Genomic DNA, 16,523 nt, shown 5'->3' with positions numbered 1-16,523 from the left:
TGTGATCTGTAGTGTTTTCATTGGCTGATTTTTGGAAATAGATCACCAGGCTTTTCTTTCTAGACCATCTTAGCCTGGAAGCTCCACCAAAACCCATTCAGCATCATAACAACACACAAGCTTCCACTGCTAGATGAGTGGTGGCTGCACATGAGGTACGTTGCCCGGGAATTGAACCCAGGTCCCCCGAATGGAAAGCGAGAATTCTACCACTGAACCACCAGTGCCCTCTTACAAGTGATTAGGTAGCAGTAAACACTTTTTGCATTTCGATTAATTTATTGAGTGCTAGCTGTGTACCAGGGAGTGTGCTGGCAGGTGATGTCATCACACCTGTCCCTGAAGAGCTCTGTAATGGGAAGGATGGACGTGTAACCACATGTCATAGCGCAGAGTATGATAAGCCCTATAGCAGCGATTTATGTGAAGAGCTGGGAACCTGGAAAAGAATCATCCAGCCTGAGGGGGTTTGGTTGGTTGAGGAAGGGCAGGGTGAAAAGACTCTCAGGAGGGCTTTAGGTAGAGGGGAGGGGGCTGTGTTTGCAGCACTCAGATGTGACATCGTGCAATATTTTAGGAGGCTGGCCCATTGTCCCATATGGCTGGGAGTTGAGGATACAGGGCTGTACATGAAATGAGAGTTATTGGTCATAATTGTGAAGAGCCTGGTGTGCCCTAAAGAAGCTTGGAGAGTGGTGGCTTTTGGCATGACCGGATTTTTGATATCTGTTAATGCTTAACATCAGGAGGTCCGGATCCTCTGCCACCAGGTTCTCGCCGCACCATTATCTCTGGGGCTTTTGGTTCTTCATTACTGTTTACTTGATTCAGCCACTGTAGTTCTATTTCCAGCAAACCAGCAACTCTGTAAACACCTGTTTTCCTTTGGCCACAGAACATAGCACAGTTTTATTAACAATACGAAAAGAATAAACTGCTTCCCTGGAACGCAGTCGTGTTTCCAGCTCAGGCTGCCATGAGAAGTCCCAGCGGAGGCTCTTTTCTTTTAGATCCTGTACCTTCTGCTCTGTGCCCAATAAATGAAAAGTCCCTTGCCCCTAACTAGTTTTGATTTCATTCTAAAACTGTGATATTTAGTGGGCTTTGTTCTTTTAAATTCGACAACCAGATTTCAGAATTAGATGCCATCCCGACTGATAGCGGCTTGATTCAGAAAGCTGAATGGGGGCTGGGCTCAGTTCCTTGGGGCTGCACAGATAAGGTACACAAAACAGGATGGTCCTCAGACGAGGGGTCCAGGAAGTGGAGCTTCGTGCCCTGCAGTTTGCCACAGTCCTACCCAAATGTCCTGCTCTCCTCTTTGAGTGTTTGTTCAAGCCTTTGCCAAGGGTCGTGTCTCCCACCCTCACCTTTTATAATTTATGCATTTTTATGATTTCCCTCCTTTTTTGTTTTTTTAGTCATTGTCCTAGGAGTTCCTGCGTGGTGCAGTTAATGAGCTCAGCTGCTAACCAAAAGGTTAGAGGTTCAAGCCCACCCAGAGGTGCCTTGGAAGAAAGGCCTGGCAGCCTGTGTGTAAAAACCCTATGGAGCACAGCTGTGCTCTGACACACATGGGGTCGCCAGGAGTCCGAGTCGACTCAGTGGCAACTAGAAAGCCATTGTCCTTGTGCTTTCCTGATTCCCACCTCACATCTTCCTTCCTCTCTGTATCCTCTGACCCTCAGGATTCTGCCCGGTGGTTGAGATAAGAGGCCTTAATTCACAGTATTTCTCGCTTTCCCACTTAAAAAATCCATGGTGGTTTAATAACGATACCGTCATTTCCTAAAGACCTGAAGATGCACCGCAGTTGCCAAGTACTCTGTGTTAAGTGCTTTGTTATTCTCTCTTAATCCTTACAACCACCCAGTGACCCTTATATTTTATCATTTCTGTCTTATGGATCAGGAAGTGAACACATTATAGGATGCAGGTCCTTAAGGCCAGTTAGTGAGGCTGGTGAGCCAGGACTCCAAACCTAAGGTGCATTAACAGCAAAGTCTGGGCTCTGGACTTGGCTGGGAACATGATCTGATGTGTTAATCAGTTAGGTGCTGTACTTTTTCTTGAATAAACAAATCTAAACTTTTAAAATTGAGGTATAACATGCATGGAGAAAAGGGCATAATTGTATGTGGATAGCTCAGTGACATCATATTCATGTACACACCCAGGTAGCAGCCCCTGGATCAGGGAGCACAGCAGTGCCATCACCCCAGAAGCCCCTCCTGTGCCCCTTCCAGTCTCTGAAGGTAGCCACTACCCTGACTTATAATGCCATAGATTAATTTTGTCTGTTTTTGAACTTCTATAAATAGAATCATGCCATATATGCTTTTTCGTGTCTGCCCTCTTTGTGAATTCAGCCTTGAGAAATAGTCATAAACATTCTGTTTGCAAACCCTTTCTTGGTTCCTTTTACTTTTCCTACTCTGACAATCAGTTGAGAACGTAAGTTTCCTTCTGGGGTATCTTTAATATCGTTATGATGAGCCGTCAGTGTGGCCTTTTCTAGAGAAGAACGTGTCATTCTTGTCCGTAAATAACTACCTAATTCAAAGCTGTCTTGCTTGTTCCTCTGGTTTCTGCTTCCAGTCGATCTCTTGTTGATACCCATCAGCCCTTTGCGCTGTCCTGGCTGGCGCACCGTTTGTTCATGTTCTCCTGTGTGCGGGCAGCACCAGCCTCCTCCATGCCCCACGAAGTCTGCTGTGTTAGCATCCCTATGGGTTTCCCATGGGATGGACCAGTGTTCACAGCTTCTGGCAGCAGTTGGCTGCACTGTGACTCAATTTTAAATTACCTCAGTGTGATGATCACAGGCCCTCTGTGCAGTTTAAAGACTAGGACACCTGGAAGAGAAGGGATTGTTCCTGAGACACTGACGCAGATCTCTCTGTGCTCCCTGGGTCTGTTTTAATCTGGAACACTTAACCCTATAATAAGCAGGGTGCCAATTGAAGCAAAATAAAATTTCCTTCCCCTGAAAGTCTGAAGTCATTAAAAGAGCACTTGATGGAAACTTGGACTATCTGGAAGTGTACACGTTGATTTATGGCAAAGAAAGAGAAACTAAATTTCCTATGTGCCCTATCTCCCACTTCCCACAGAGAAGTTCTCTCACCACCTTAACCACTCTTCTTACAAACTACATTTGAGTCTATTTTTATTTTTGAAAACTCGACATTTCTCCAGCTTCACCTGGATAGTCCTTTGTTGTTTTAGGGTCCAGATCATGATTCCTGATATCTGGGTCACATAACTTGCGTGTTTTTAGGTGCCATCGAGTTGGCCCTGAATCATGGTGACCCCATGTACTATGCGATTGGACTATTGTGCTCCATAGGGCTTTCACTGGCTGATATTCTGGAAGTAGGTAGGTAGGTCTTCCTTCCTGGTCTTTCTTAGTCTGGAAGCTCTGCTGAAGCCTGTTCAGCATCATAGCAACATGAAACTGTCCACTGACAGATGGTGACTGCAGTTTGCGTGCACTGGCCAGGAGTTAAACCAGGTCTTTCAACATGGAATGCGAAGATTCTACCACTGAAGCACATGTCCCCTATTAACTTGTTACTTGTAGAAGATTTCTCCTTGGACTTGAATAGTCTTAAATGTCTACAGTTCTTGTGGTCTCTTCCTCAAGGCTGATAAAGTGAATCCAACTCCAGACATTTTATAATAAGTAGTATAGGCCCCTTTTCAACTAATAATGTACATGTGCATGTATTGAAATGCCACGTGGACTTGACCCTTTACTAAGGACGCCAAAGGATCCTGTTGTATAAAAAAATAATAGGTTTAGTTGTTGGTGAGAGCCTTGAGCTGTACTTGTTTTATATGCGTATCTTTTTCCCAGGACCTTCTCTGTGTTTCCCATTGTATGTGCCCAGTTATTCAGATTAAGAGAACATTAAAGAATTGGGCCATATAGCCATTTAATATTAGTTGTTGGAACCAGTTTTCCAGGAGATAGTAACACATCTAATATTATTTCTTCTGGTTGGGATGAGGGGAATTTATTTTAAAAACCTTCACATATTTGATATTTTGCTTTTATGAAGGGAAAAATCATAGCATATATTTTATTTTCAAGCTAAGGAAGTAAACACAATTTCCTTTATAAGGGTCAGCACAAAGCTGGTTCCTGGGAGACAGAGGTTAAAGATGTCCCAAATGTCCAGCTTTTCCAAGCTGCTGCTGTACCATTCCATCATCTCTAGTATCAACTACTCCCACCCCCCTCAGCACTCTCCCTCCTGTCTTTGGGTTCCCTAATTCGCTGCAGTGTCTCACGGAACTAAACGAACCATATAAAGGAAATGGCTCACGTGGTTGTGGAGGCTGACAAGCTCCAAATTCGAGGTTCAGGTGTAGGCTTCTCCTTGGCCATCAGTCTCTGCCCACAGGCACTCAGCTTTCTTGCTTCGCGGGCCAGGAAGCCCGCTGCGTCATCTCCTGGTCTCTCCTGCCTTGGTGGTGGTGGGCTCTTCTCTTTCCCACTTCTGGAGTGGCTCATTTCAAGCCCAGCAGGATGACAAAACTTACCAAGTCTCTTAGTGGGCCACAATTGCCCTATCATTTAGTCCCACCCAGTCACCTAGGTGGGAGTTACAAGACCATGTTAAGAAGGGCCAGTGGTGGTCTTCAGAGTGAGTTGTGCGTAATTCCATCAGTTGGGATTGGGGTGATTATATTAGCACTTCTGCTTCTTCTGTTCTTTAAAATGTCCTTTTTTTGTGTATGTTTTATAATGTTCATAATATATTAGTGTATACAGTTTAAATAACTAGATCATTGGAAGAAAAAAATATGCTTTAAGATTTTGGTATGGAAAAAAGTATATGCAATGAGAATTGGGTTTGGTTGTATTTAACAGAAGAAAAACAGTTGCTTAAATAACGTAGAAATTTATCTCTTTCATCCGTAAAAGATACTAGTTATTGGCAACCCAAAGCAGGTGTTATAGCTCTGCAGTGTTACCAGGGCCTCTGCATCCTGTCTTTCTGGTCTACCTCTCTCAGCCATTGGTTTCCATATTCAATTCTTCTTTTCTAAAATGGATGCTGGAACAAACACCAGTCATCTTACTCATGATTCAGTCAATAGAAAAGAGCAAAAGAGGACACTTCTCCCTTCCTTTTAAGTTAAGAATTTCTATAAAATGCCATCCAGTGGTTTCTGGCTTATCTCGTGGGCCTACTTGGCTAATGGAGAACTAGAAAAAGTAGTTTTTTAGCTGGGAGCTTTGTTGCCATAGGGTAAGGTTGATTGTTGAGGAAGAAACTTAGTCTGTGTCACAAAGCCATTTGACATCAGAGAAGCTCCTTATTTTCTCTTGATTATGCAAAAGGGACTTTAGGTCCATGCCTTGAAGTGGTATGTTTAGAAAGCCATTTTTGTTTTTTTTTTGTGTGTGTGTATGTGTTGAAATGCACTATTTACTGTGTGTGTGATTATTATGAGTTCTTAGGGACTTAAGCATTGGCAGTAATAATGTAAAATTGTCGTAAGATCGTACAGGTATAAAAGGTACACAGGAAGGAGGTATTTTATATTAATTTGGAAACACATTTAATGTTTTATAATGAGACTTGAGACTTGCTGTGTGGAATGCATAAGCACAATTTTAAAATCCTAATATAGCAAATGCAGTTCAATATATGTGCCTACTGGTACCTCCCCCCTCCCAAGATTGCTGCAATTATTTATTTTAACTTTGTTCTGTCAGCAAATACTCCAACTTATGTTGATTCCTGAAGGAAATCTGAACATCAGTGAAATTGAGAATCTTATTTTCTTCGTGTTTCCCCGAGCAGGGCTGAGGTAATGGCAGATTCCTTTACGAGAAATGACTTTTCTGTCTTCTCCCCTGTCTTCCTTTTTCCATTGTCCTCTCTTTTCTCCAACCGTCCCCTCTCCAAAAGTGCATACTCCTTCCACGTCACTGCAGACGGTCAGATGCAGCCTGTCCCCTTCCCCCCTGACGCCCTCATTGGACCTGGAATCCCCCGGCATGCTCGCCAGATCAACACGCTGAACCACGGGGAGGTGGTGTGCGCCGTGACCATCAGCAACCCCACGCGGCACGTGTACACGGGTGGGAAGGGCTGCGTCAAGGTCTGGGACATCAGCCAACCTGGCAACAAGAGTCCTGTCTCCCAGCTCGACTGCCTGGTGAGTGAACAGGAACTGGCGCACAAGGGTAATTTCTCCCTGGAGGCTCAATAAGGAAATAGCTGTCCGGGCCTGGGTTTTATTCTTATTATGAGGAAATGGAAGCCCGTTCTGTTTCCTGTGTTAGCTATTTAGCTCTCCCCACCCTGCTCCCTCGAATGCGGAGATTTCATTTGTTGCCATTTCAGTGGTTAAATCTCGGAATTGATGGATTTTTATTCGTACAGAAGTTCTCCTTGTTTGGATGTGTGTTATAAAGGGGTTTCCCATTTAAAGGATAAAAGCACAAGCTTGGCCTGGACTCTGATCCCTGCAATCCACTCAACTTAATTTCCCTACCGCCTTGAGATAAACATTGAATAGTAAACATTTGATAAAGTGACATAAAAACCATCTGAACAGAGTCCGTGCTTTCAGCGAGACCTGGGAGAGCTTGGTTTAGTTTCAGTGATCCTGGCATTAGGAAAGGGTTAATAGATCATAATGTAAAGGGCTCCAGGTGCCAGGTAAGAAATGAGGGCAGCCTTCAATAAACAGGCCTGACAAGAACACTGTCCCAAGGCACCTAACCCACTCCTCTCAGAGTATGAGAATAACATTGTACGTATTTCAGGGACCAGGAACACGCCAGGACATGCTTTAAGCTCTAAGCTGTAACCCCAGGATTTACAGACCACGTACCGTTTGCCTTAGGGAAACTGAAGGCGGGCCACCTGTCCTGCTTCTGGTATGGTGTCTGACTAGATGCTGTCTCTCAGTTGCTTAGTTTCCCCGATACCTACCTGGAGAATTGTTAGGATTCTGGAGAAAGTATTTCCATAAAGGAGAGTGGCGGTGTTTTTGAGACACAAAGAATTTTTTGAGAAGTTGGGTTTTTTTTTAAGCAAGTAGTTTAAAAATATCTCTATTTCTGAAACTTGGGACTTAGACACGGCCCATCATTCCGTAGTAATGGCAGTATTTTGTAACGTTCATTACCTGCTCTGAAGTTAAATGTTTAAAGTTTTTCTCATCTTCGAAAGATAGGCTATTATGCAAGCATGTTAAGAACTTCCTGTATCTGTTTTGAGTTTAAATTGGAGGATAGATGTTATTGGTTGTTGGGTGAGGGAAGTAATTTTAGGATCCTTTTTTTTTTATACCCTTACTGAATTTTTTTTTTTTAACTTAAAAAAAAAAATACGAGTTTTTCATAGAGAGAGGCCATTTTTTATCAGTTTCTTTGGTCTCTAGATTGAGAAGCTTAAATGTGGCAGTAGCCACATTACAATGTGAGAAAGCGGCTCTGTTAAGTTCTCAGATAAAGATCCATCTGACTAATGAGGACCCAATACAGGCATTAGGTAGAATGCTCAGGGTAATAAAAATCAAGACAGAGAGAGTGGGTCTTGCAGTTTCCAGATAGTAAATAGTGGAGGATGATGAGGTAAAAGATTTATAAACTGGCTTTGAAAAGTGGTTTCTTCCTGGAGAAGTAGGTCTGCATCGACAGATAATTTCAGTGCTGTCTATTAAGCAGGAAATTGGACATCAGGAACAGTTATCTAAGCTTTCCCAAATGCCTCAGCAATCCCATGAGTTTATTATGTTTACTATTTTGAAGGACCCCAATATTGACTACAGAACTCTTGTTAGGGTGTCCGTAAAATAAAACTCTTCAACAATCAAGACAGCAGCCAGAGAGCTCGGCCTTATCTTTTGCTTCATAATGCATGATAGTAATTGAATTATGTCTATTTCACAGAATAGAGATAATTATATCCGTTCCTGTAAATTGCTCCCTGATGGCTGCACCCTAATTGTTGGAGGGGAAGCCAGTACTCTATCCATTTGGGACCTGGCGGCTCCGACTCCGCGAATCAAGGCGGAGTTGACGTCCTCAGCTCCTGCCTGCTACGCCCTGGCCATCAGCCCCGACTCCAAGGTCTGCTTCTCGTGCTGCAGCGATGGCAACATCGCAGTGTGGGACCTGCACAACCAGACACTGGTGAGGTGAGCAAATAGTGCTTTCTAAGGGCAGGAGGGAGAGGTTCTCCTTGTATAGCCGGGCCACCTCTCCTTCTCTCTGACTGTTCCCTAGGATCTCTGCCCACATGCTAATTACCAGGCTTGGAACTCGGTCCTGGAGTGGGGTGTGTGTGTGTGTGTGCGTGCACTTGTGCATGTGTGCACACTCACAAAGACAAAACTGTGTCCCTCCCCTTGAGCCTTGGTGTGCTGCAGCACGAGTTGACACTGTGGAGCTCTAAGACTGTCATCAAGAATTTTTACCTCCTTAATGGAGTCCCTGGGTGATACAAATGGTAGATGTGCTCACTTGCTAACCCAGAGGTTGGAGGTTCAAGTCCACCCAGAGGCATCTGGAAGAAAGGCCTGGGATCTGATCCATTTCTGAAAAATGAGCCATTAAAAACCTTATGGATCACAGTCCTACTCTGACACGCATGAGGTCACCGTGAGATGGAACTGACTCTATAGCTCCCGTTCTTTAGTTGGCATTAAAAAAAAAAAAAACTGGTTGTGTCAAGTCCAACTCATAGCGACCCTATAGGACAGAGTAGAACTCCCCCACTAGGGTTTCCAGGGTGGTGGATTCGAACTGCTGACCTTTTTGTTAGCAGCTGAATGTTTAACTGCTGTGCCACCACGGCCTCCACTTCCATCTACAACCCAGCATATTCTCGGTTTTTCTTCTCTTTTTAGTTGACATATAGAGGCTAATAAACTTTTATCAAAAATATTTCTGCTTCTGCCAAGGGATGGCATAACCCGGATTACACAGTAGGGCAAAAGGTCCTCAGTACTAGATACTTTTGACTTTGGCAAGAACCTTGTTTATGCAAATGGTAGCCCACTGATAAAGGGTAACAGAAAATCAACAAAAGGATGTTTGAAGAGGGGATTCCACAGATTTCACTCACAAAGGGTTTTAAAGTATTGGTGTTTGTCAATAACTAAAGAGACCTGCCCAGGGATCATTACAGCCAGGGGTGAGCCAGGCTCTGCTTGGCTTCCTGGAAACGGCCCTCCTCACCTTAGCAATGGCTGTGGCTCAGCTACATTCCTCTCTCCCCTCGGCTCCTACCACCTTACGCCCCTGTCCAAAGGCACTGCCCACACCACAGGCTAGCAAAAAGTCTTGTAAAAAGTAAGCATCAGCTAAAGGGCAAAGGTAAAATCAGCCTGTGCTTCACTTTTTTGTTTCACGTTTCATCTTCATGTCCTCACTTGGAAATAACCTTCGTTGAGGGTGCCATTTTAGGGCAGGGGCTTATTTGGCCAGTTTCAGCTGCCGTTGAGCCTTTTCTGACACATGGCGACTCTTGTGCGTCAGAGAACTGGGCTCCATAGGGTTTTCAGTGGCCAATTTTTTGGAAGTAGGTCACCAGGCCCTCCTTCCAAGGTGCCCCTGAGTGGACTTGAACTGCCGCACTTTAGGACAGCAGCCATACTCGTTAACTGTTTATACCACCCAAGGACTCCAGCTTATTTGACAGGCCTTCTAATGTGTTTGAGTCCATGTCCCAAAGGGGAGGGACTGTAGAAATCACCTCAGCAGCAAACTGCCTTCAAGCCTGCTTTGTAGAAATACAGTCAGCGTCACCAAGCCAGGCCCTGGCCCTGTGAGTGGGTAGCCAGGTGGCAGTCGGTTTTTTCTTACCACTCCCTGTGCAGCTCAAAGTGAGCAAGTGGACTGAGGCAGCCAGAACAGAGAGCCCATTCCATCTACCAAAAACAAAACAAACCCATTGCCCTCGAGTCGATTCCAACTCATAGCGACCCCATAGGACAGAATAGAACTGCCCCATAGGGTTTCCAAGGAGCAGCTGGTGGATTTGAACTGCTGACCTTTTGGTTAGCAGCTGTAGCTCTTAACCACTGTAGCATCAGGGCTCTGCTTCCACCTGTAACTCAGAAAATTCTTGCTTTTTCTTCTCTGTTTAAATTAACTTAATAAATAGCACTTTTGAAATACAAAGTCAAAGTGCTTTTTAAATATTAATTCATTAATCCTCCTCATTCTGGAAACCCTGGTGGCATAGTGGTTAAGTGCTACGGCTGCTAACCAAAGGGTTGCAGTTAAAATCTGCCAGGTACTCCTTAGAAACTCTATGGGGCAGTTCTACTCTGCCCTATAGGGTCGCTGTGAGTCGGAATCGACTCGATGGCACTAGGTTTGGTTTTTGGTAATCCTCATTACACCTATATAGCTGTTACCCCCATTTTACAGATAGGGAAGGTGAGGTACAAAGAGGCTCCATTTACCTGCCCTGTGTTGCACAGGCATGGGTGGAGTTGAGGTGGGAGCCTAGGCATTCTGCTCTCTGAACCCTCACCCTGTGTGGGCTCCCACAGAGTAAATGAATACTTTTTGGGCATAATGGGGTAGCACTTTACAAACTTTTCTCTATTTGGACTAGTGTCCAAGAGCCACATGTGGCTGGTGGCTACTATGTGCGATGGGGCAACGCAGTCTGTGGAATGTCTTTGTATCTACGATGACGCAGCACATTCTGAACAGTTGTGAGATCTGCCCTTTGGGAGTCAGAGAATAATGCCAAGGTGTGTGGGCGCAGGGCAGAGGGATAAAGGAACACCCATCTAGCTCTGCAGGTCAGCAGAGAAAGGCATTTTTAGCCAAGGAGTGAAAGCATTTAATGAGGTATAAAGGTTAAAAGAAGTCAGAGGGTGAAATGAAGAGGAAGTCACTGGATTTCAAGAGCAGTTTGAGGGAGAGAAACGTGGCGTTTTCAAAAGGCAAAATGGACTGCTCTGGGCCTGGGTGGACCTGAGGGGACGTCTTGGAGGCCAGCTGGGACAGTTGAGGTACCACCCCACAAGGAGGCCATGGAGGAGGAGAGTGAGGATGTGTGTAGGGAAAGGACTAGACCAGATCTTGAGGTGTGGAAGTGCGAGTAGCTTGAGGAAGGAAGCCATTTGATGTTTACATCTTGTCTCAGAATTCAGAACAACAGTGGCATTTTTCTTTTCTCTTAACCAGTTGCCCTTGAGTTAACGCTGACTCACGGGGACCCCATGTGTGTCAAAGCAGAACTATGCTCTGTATGGCTTTCAGTGGCTGATATTTTGGAAGTAGTTCATCCAGCCTTTCCTCCAAGGCACCTGTGGGTGAACTTGAACCACTAACCTTTCAGTGAACAGCCACACGCGTTAGCTATTTGCACCACCCAGGGATTTCTTTCTTCCCTTACACTCTCTAAAGTCCAAGCCCAGCTGATGAGTTTGGAGCTCTGCAGGAATGATAAGGGATAGGGAGTGGAGGGGAGATGAGAGAAAGAAAAGGCCTTCTTCTCGGTGAGAATGGGGTCCAGACCTCTTCCCATCTGCTCTTGTCCCTTTGCCACCAGCTCCCCTGCAGCTTGCAAAACTGAGTCCTGAAGGACAGTTGCCACCATTCTTCACAAATTGCCAGCCCCATGATGCTCACAGTGACCCTCCCACATGCTTTTATAGGGTTTTCAGTGCCTGCGCTGAACACATCTCCATTGATGGGTTGTTTCTGGCAAAGGTCTTTGAGTAAAGCGTGAAGTTCCCTTTAAGAAAACAACCTCCCGCTCAGCTTCGAGCGGGGACTTGCTGAGGTACCACAGATCTGCCTCAGCAGTTAGCTTTGTCTCTGCTCAGAACCCCTGCAGGTAGGAGGTCAGGATGGCCCTTGTCTCTGGGGGTTGAAGTTTCCTAATGCGGGACTCTTTCTACTACAGCCAGCAAGGTGCAAGAGACGTGTGAGCTCCTGTGCTGTTGGCACAAAGGGCAGCGCTGTGTTGACTTACTCACGGCACTGGGAGGGATTCTGGAGTCTCCTGCTTGTAACCTAGCCACTTCTTTTTCACAATTGAAATGCAGGCCTTTATCTTTAAGGAATATATTTAGAATTTTGTGTGTTTGTCCCCTTTTTTTAAAACACCTTTACAGACCTGGGAGGAATTACACCTTCCAGACGAATTTGTAAGAAAAGCATAGGAACAAATGTGACTTCTTCCGTGTAGTAACCTAAGATGGCATCCACGTCTTTAGCACTTGGATCATGAAGAAAGAAAAAGCAAATCCACAGGTGCTGCTTCATAGCCTCCTCGGGGGAAGGTTGGTTTGATCTTGTACGTCAGCAGACACCAAAGAGATGACACACGCTCACAGAATCCAAAACTAACAACACAACAGCATTTCCTTGAGCTCTGGCAGGAAATCATTATTCATTCTGGTTTGTTTTATCAGGCAATTCCAGGGCCACACAGATGGAGCCAGCTGTATTGACATTTCTAACGATGGCACCAAGCTCTGGACTGGCGGTTTGGACAACACGGTCAGATCCTGGGACCTGCGAGAGGGGCGGCAGCTCCAGCAGCATGACTTCACGTCCCAGGTGATTGGCTGTCCCTAGCCCAGCCTGTGTGAGCTGTTTGTTTGTGGCGTCCTTCTTCACCCTCCCTACCCCAAAGCACAGTAGTAGCTAGACCAACAGGACTAGGGCTGAATTGGAGATACTGCTTAAAACAGAAAAATACTGAAGCTCTTGGCATGGTTTTCAAAATCGTATTGGTTAAGTCACGTTAGCTGTTTTATTTATATGTGACTTCGCTGAAGTAGTTCATTCAGAGAAGAATGTACAGTTTTCTTTCCACAGTGTTTGATCTGTAGTACGTATTCTCCCCATCTCATGTGGGAGTGAGAGATGGTTATTTGATTCACATATAAATAGAGCTTGGAAAATATGCAGGGGAGTCGGCTAGGAGTGGAGAAAAATCAGCACTGCTCTGAAAGTTAATTCATTCCCCTTGCATCGGGAAGCTTAAAAAAACGCAAAGGTCACAGTGGAAGCCCATTTTATCACTCATCCCTTAAAAAAATGGAGTCATGGCTGACTAGAGTCATGGAGTTTTGAAATAACATAAAAAATGGCAACTTCGATTTTAATTATAAAAATTATTTTGATGTCAAGTATCTGAACCCAGACCTGTTTTGGAAAAGACAGTCAGTGCTTGCTATTGTAAGTAGGGGAGAATTGTTCTTTTGATCATTACTTGGTGTTTACTTACTTTTTTGGTAATAAATTGCACTCAAAACAAAAAAACAAAAACCAGGAGAAAGCGGACTAAATTCCATATCACTGTTCATGTTTTGTTGAGTTTTCTTATAGTTGAACCTGTTCCACTCCTTTCCCAACATAAGTGGGGTACTATTTTTGATTTGCCTTTTTTTTTTTTTTAAACTTCTTAGGGAAATGTTCAAACATATCTGAAAGCATAGAGGAGGACGTTCAAACACATATGAAAATACAGAGAATTATACAATAAACCCCATGTGCCATCAATACCCATCAACACCTGGCCAGTTTTTTCTGTCTCTTCTACCACCCTCTCCCCCAAACACTGGATTATTTTAAAGTAAATCTCAGAGACATGATGTCATTTCATCCATAAGTATTTCTGTTAGTATTTCTGAAAAGATAAGGACTCTTTTAAGCCTCTTTAAACTAATACCATTATTTTTAAGAGTAATTCTTTAATATCATACGTTGTAAGCATTCACATTTTCCCAATTGTTTCATAAAGGCTTTTTACCATTGGTTTGTCTGAGCTGGTTTGCTTGTCCTGTAGAATCTCCCAGAGTCTGGATTTTGCTGATGACATCCCCCCATCCTTGCTATTTTTTCCCGTCTTGCTGCCTTCTCGCTTCCTCAGCTTATTGAACAGGATAATCAGTGAGCCTGTTCTGTTTCTATAGATCTTCTCGCTCGGGTACTGCCCCACTGGAGAGTGGCTGGCCGTGGGCATGGAGAGCAGCAACGTGGAGGTTCTGCACGTCAATAAGCCAGACAAGTATCAGCTGCATCTCCACGAGAGCTGTGTGCTGTCCCTAAAATTTGCTTATTGTGGTGAGTTCACTGAAAGGAAAGTGGAGGGCTTTCATGGCCTACATGGAAAATTCTTCTTAAAGAATATGGTGGAGGTCCTATCTGGGAAGAAAATATTCTCGGAACAGCTGGATGCAGTAATTCTCATGTCTTAATATGTCCCTCGGAGGACAGTAATATCTATTTCAGTCTGTTTGGCTAATTTGAGAGAAGTTAGTCAGACTATGAAATTGCCTTATACAAGGTTTTGACTAATATTTGTGTTCACCGGGGTAACCTAGGGTGAGGATGGTCATGTAATTAGTTGTCACTCTGAAGAGGGGCAGGTGGGAATTTATGGAAGAAAGGGGCAGGGGTGGTGGAGATCTTTATGGACTGACCAGGAGGAAGAATATTTAGCAGCACCCAGACTCTGAGACTCTGCAGTGAGGATAAAGAAGACTGAAGTTCATGTTGACACTGTTCTTGTGCACTGCAAGTGGTCAAATATTTATTCACAGAATGGATGGATGCATCTAAAAAAATAAAATAAAAAATTCTGACTGATGGCAATCGCATGTGTATCAGAGTAGAACTGCTTATAGAGTTTTCAGTGGCAAGTTTTTCAGAAGTAGATCTCTAGGCCTTCTGAGGTGTCTCTGGGTGGATTCGAGCCACCAGCCTTTTGATTACCAGCTGAACACATTAACCGTTGGCACACCTAGAATTGTGTGTTTTTCTCAGAATTCAGAGCAACAGTGGACCCAGGGACTCACTCTGATGGAGGAGTCGCTGTCACTGAGCACATTCTATGTGCCATATGTTGTGTCTGGCATTTTACTCAAATGAGGCGTTGGGCCCTTACTAGCCCCATTTTGAGGAAATGTACTGCATGAAAACAACTTCATTGATTCAGTATTTGAGGTCTGCTGCTGGGTGTTGTGAATCCAGTGGCTAACAGGGCTGACACTGTCCCTGCCACTGCTTGGATTATACCCCAGCTCACACAGTTACTTCACAGTGGAGCCCAGATTTAAAACACCTGCGCTTTCCACTGATGTCATAGACCAACCCCTTGGACATGATAAAAACCAGTTACTGTGGAGACAATTCCTACCTAAGGTGACCCCATGCCAGTCAGAGTAGAACTGTGTTCATAGGGTTTTCAATAGCTGATTTTTCAGAAGTAGATTGTTGGGCCTATCCTCTGAGGTGCCTCTGGGTGGACACGAACCTCCAACCTTTCAGTTAGCAGCCGAACTTGTTAACCTTTTTCACCACCCAGGGACTCATTAAAAGTGATCTGAGTTTCATTATGATCATGCTTATAGTATCGTAGGAATTTTAATCTTGCCAAAACTGCATGTTCCTTTGCTAATTCTAGGTAAATGGTTTGTGAGTACTGGAAAAGACAACCTCCTCAATGCTTGGCGGACCCCCTACGGAGCCAGTATATTCCAGGTAAGTGTGTGCTCCTTACATAGAGTGGCAGTTCAACCACGATTCACTCCATGAAACCAGATGTGAAGAACCCTCGTAGGGAGCAGGGCCCCTGTGTATCTCGGCTCCACCTTAAACACGTACCCTCTGTTTTCTCTTCCAGTCCAAAGAGTCCTCGTCAGTGCTTAGCTGTGACATCTCTGTGGATGACAAGTACATAGTCACTGGCTCAGGGGACAAGAAGGCTACAGTCTATGAAGTCATCTACTGAAAACATAATGTGGTTTAACGTTTATAGTTGAATTGGGCCAAAATGTTTTGAATTTGTAGAAATAGAAACGTTGTAACTTTAAAAAGGAAAACAAAAACCTGTTTCCGAGTCTTGACACAAAACTGCTTGGAGTCTGCAAAAAGGAGGCGACAAGTCCATCAACAGAAGGTCACCTAGCTACCTAGACCAAGTGGAGCACCGAGGCAGAGTGGACAGAGGAGCCGAGGGTGATAGGACTGAGGAACAGAATCTGCTGGCCCGCCTTAGAGCCCCTTACTTCCTTTCTGTGTGATCTGCCGTTCGCGCGTTGCCTGAGCGTGAGATTACCTTCCTGTTCCTTGCAGTTCACCTCTCGTTTCGCCCTTTCTAGACCAGTGGTGTCTCCAGTGAACTTGTTCCCTGGTTTTGCATCTTGTGAAATGTTTTTTTGTATTTTTGTTGAAGGTTAAACATTTGTATAAATTGTAAATATATTTGGTTTATTACAGTAAAGGCTTTAGTACCAATAATTGGTTTTTCTTTTTCTTTATGGTTTTTGTGAAAGCTCTGGTATTGTTGGTGTGGGTTTTATAAGCAAAGCCCAAACATTTGTAGAGGAAGTTTTACAGTGAGCTCCTTACTTTATGTTTGTGGACGTGGACTCCCGCTCACTGCACTGGAACCTAACCTATCAAACCCGTCTGGGTTACCAGAAGCGTGACACTAGGAATTGTGATCAGCTGAAGCTGTATTAACGGCAGCTTTATTTGGGAAGCTAAAATTACGTCACCAAGATTCATT

At 44.4% G+C, this 16,523-nt stretch overlaps 1 protein-coding gene across 10 annotated transcripts in view; it reads left to right on the top strand.

Annotated features, from left to right (window-relative positions):
* The window catches only part of TLE1 (TLE family member 1, transcriptional corepressor), a 102,704-nt gene extending 86,437 nt beyond the window's left edge, over positions 1-16,267 (top strand). For all 10 annotated transcript variants that reach the window (XM_049897270.1, XM_049897268.1, XM_049897267.1 and 7 more), the window contains 6 exons: positions 5,928-6,177; positions 7,922-8,169; positions 12,415-12,562; positions 13,924-14,074; positions 15,417-15,493; positions 15,636-16,267. In XM_049897270.1, the coding sequence (XP_049753227.1) occupies positions 5,928-6,177; positions 7,922-8,169; positions 12,415-12,562; positions 13,924-14,074; positions 15,417-15,493; positions 15,636-15,743 (982 nt within the window). In that variant the 3' untranslated portion in view covers positions 15,744-16,267. The remainder of the gene's footprint in view (positions 1-5,927; positions 6,178-7,921; positions 8,170-12,414; positions 12,563-13,923; positions 14,075-15,416; positions 15,494-15,635) is intronic.
* The last annotated feature ends 256 nt before the right edge of the window (positions 16,268-16,523 follow it).

Source organism: Elephas maximus, chromosome 9 (assembly GCF_024166365.1).
Source record: "Elephas maximus indicus isolate mEleMax1 chromosome 9, mEleMax1 primary haplotype, whole genome shotgun sequence".
Lineage (NCBI taxonomy): Eukaryota > Metazoa > Chordata > Mammalia > Proboscidea > Elephantidae > Elephas > Elephas maximus.
Note: the sequence above shows the minus strand (reverse complement) of the source record. Positions and strands in the feature narration are given on the sequence as shown.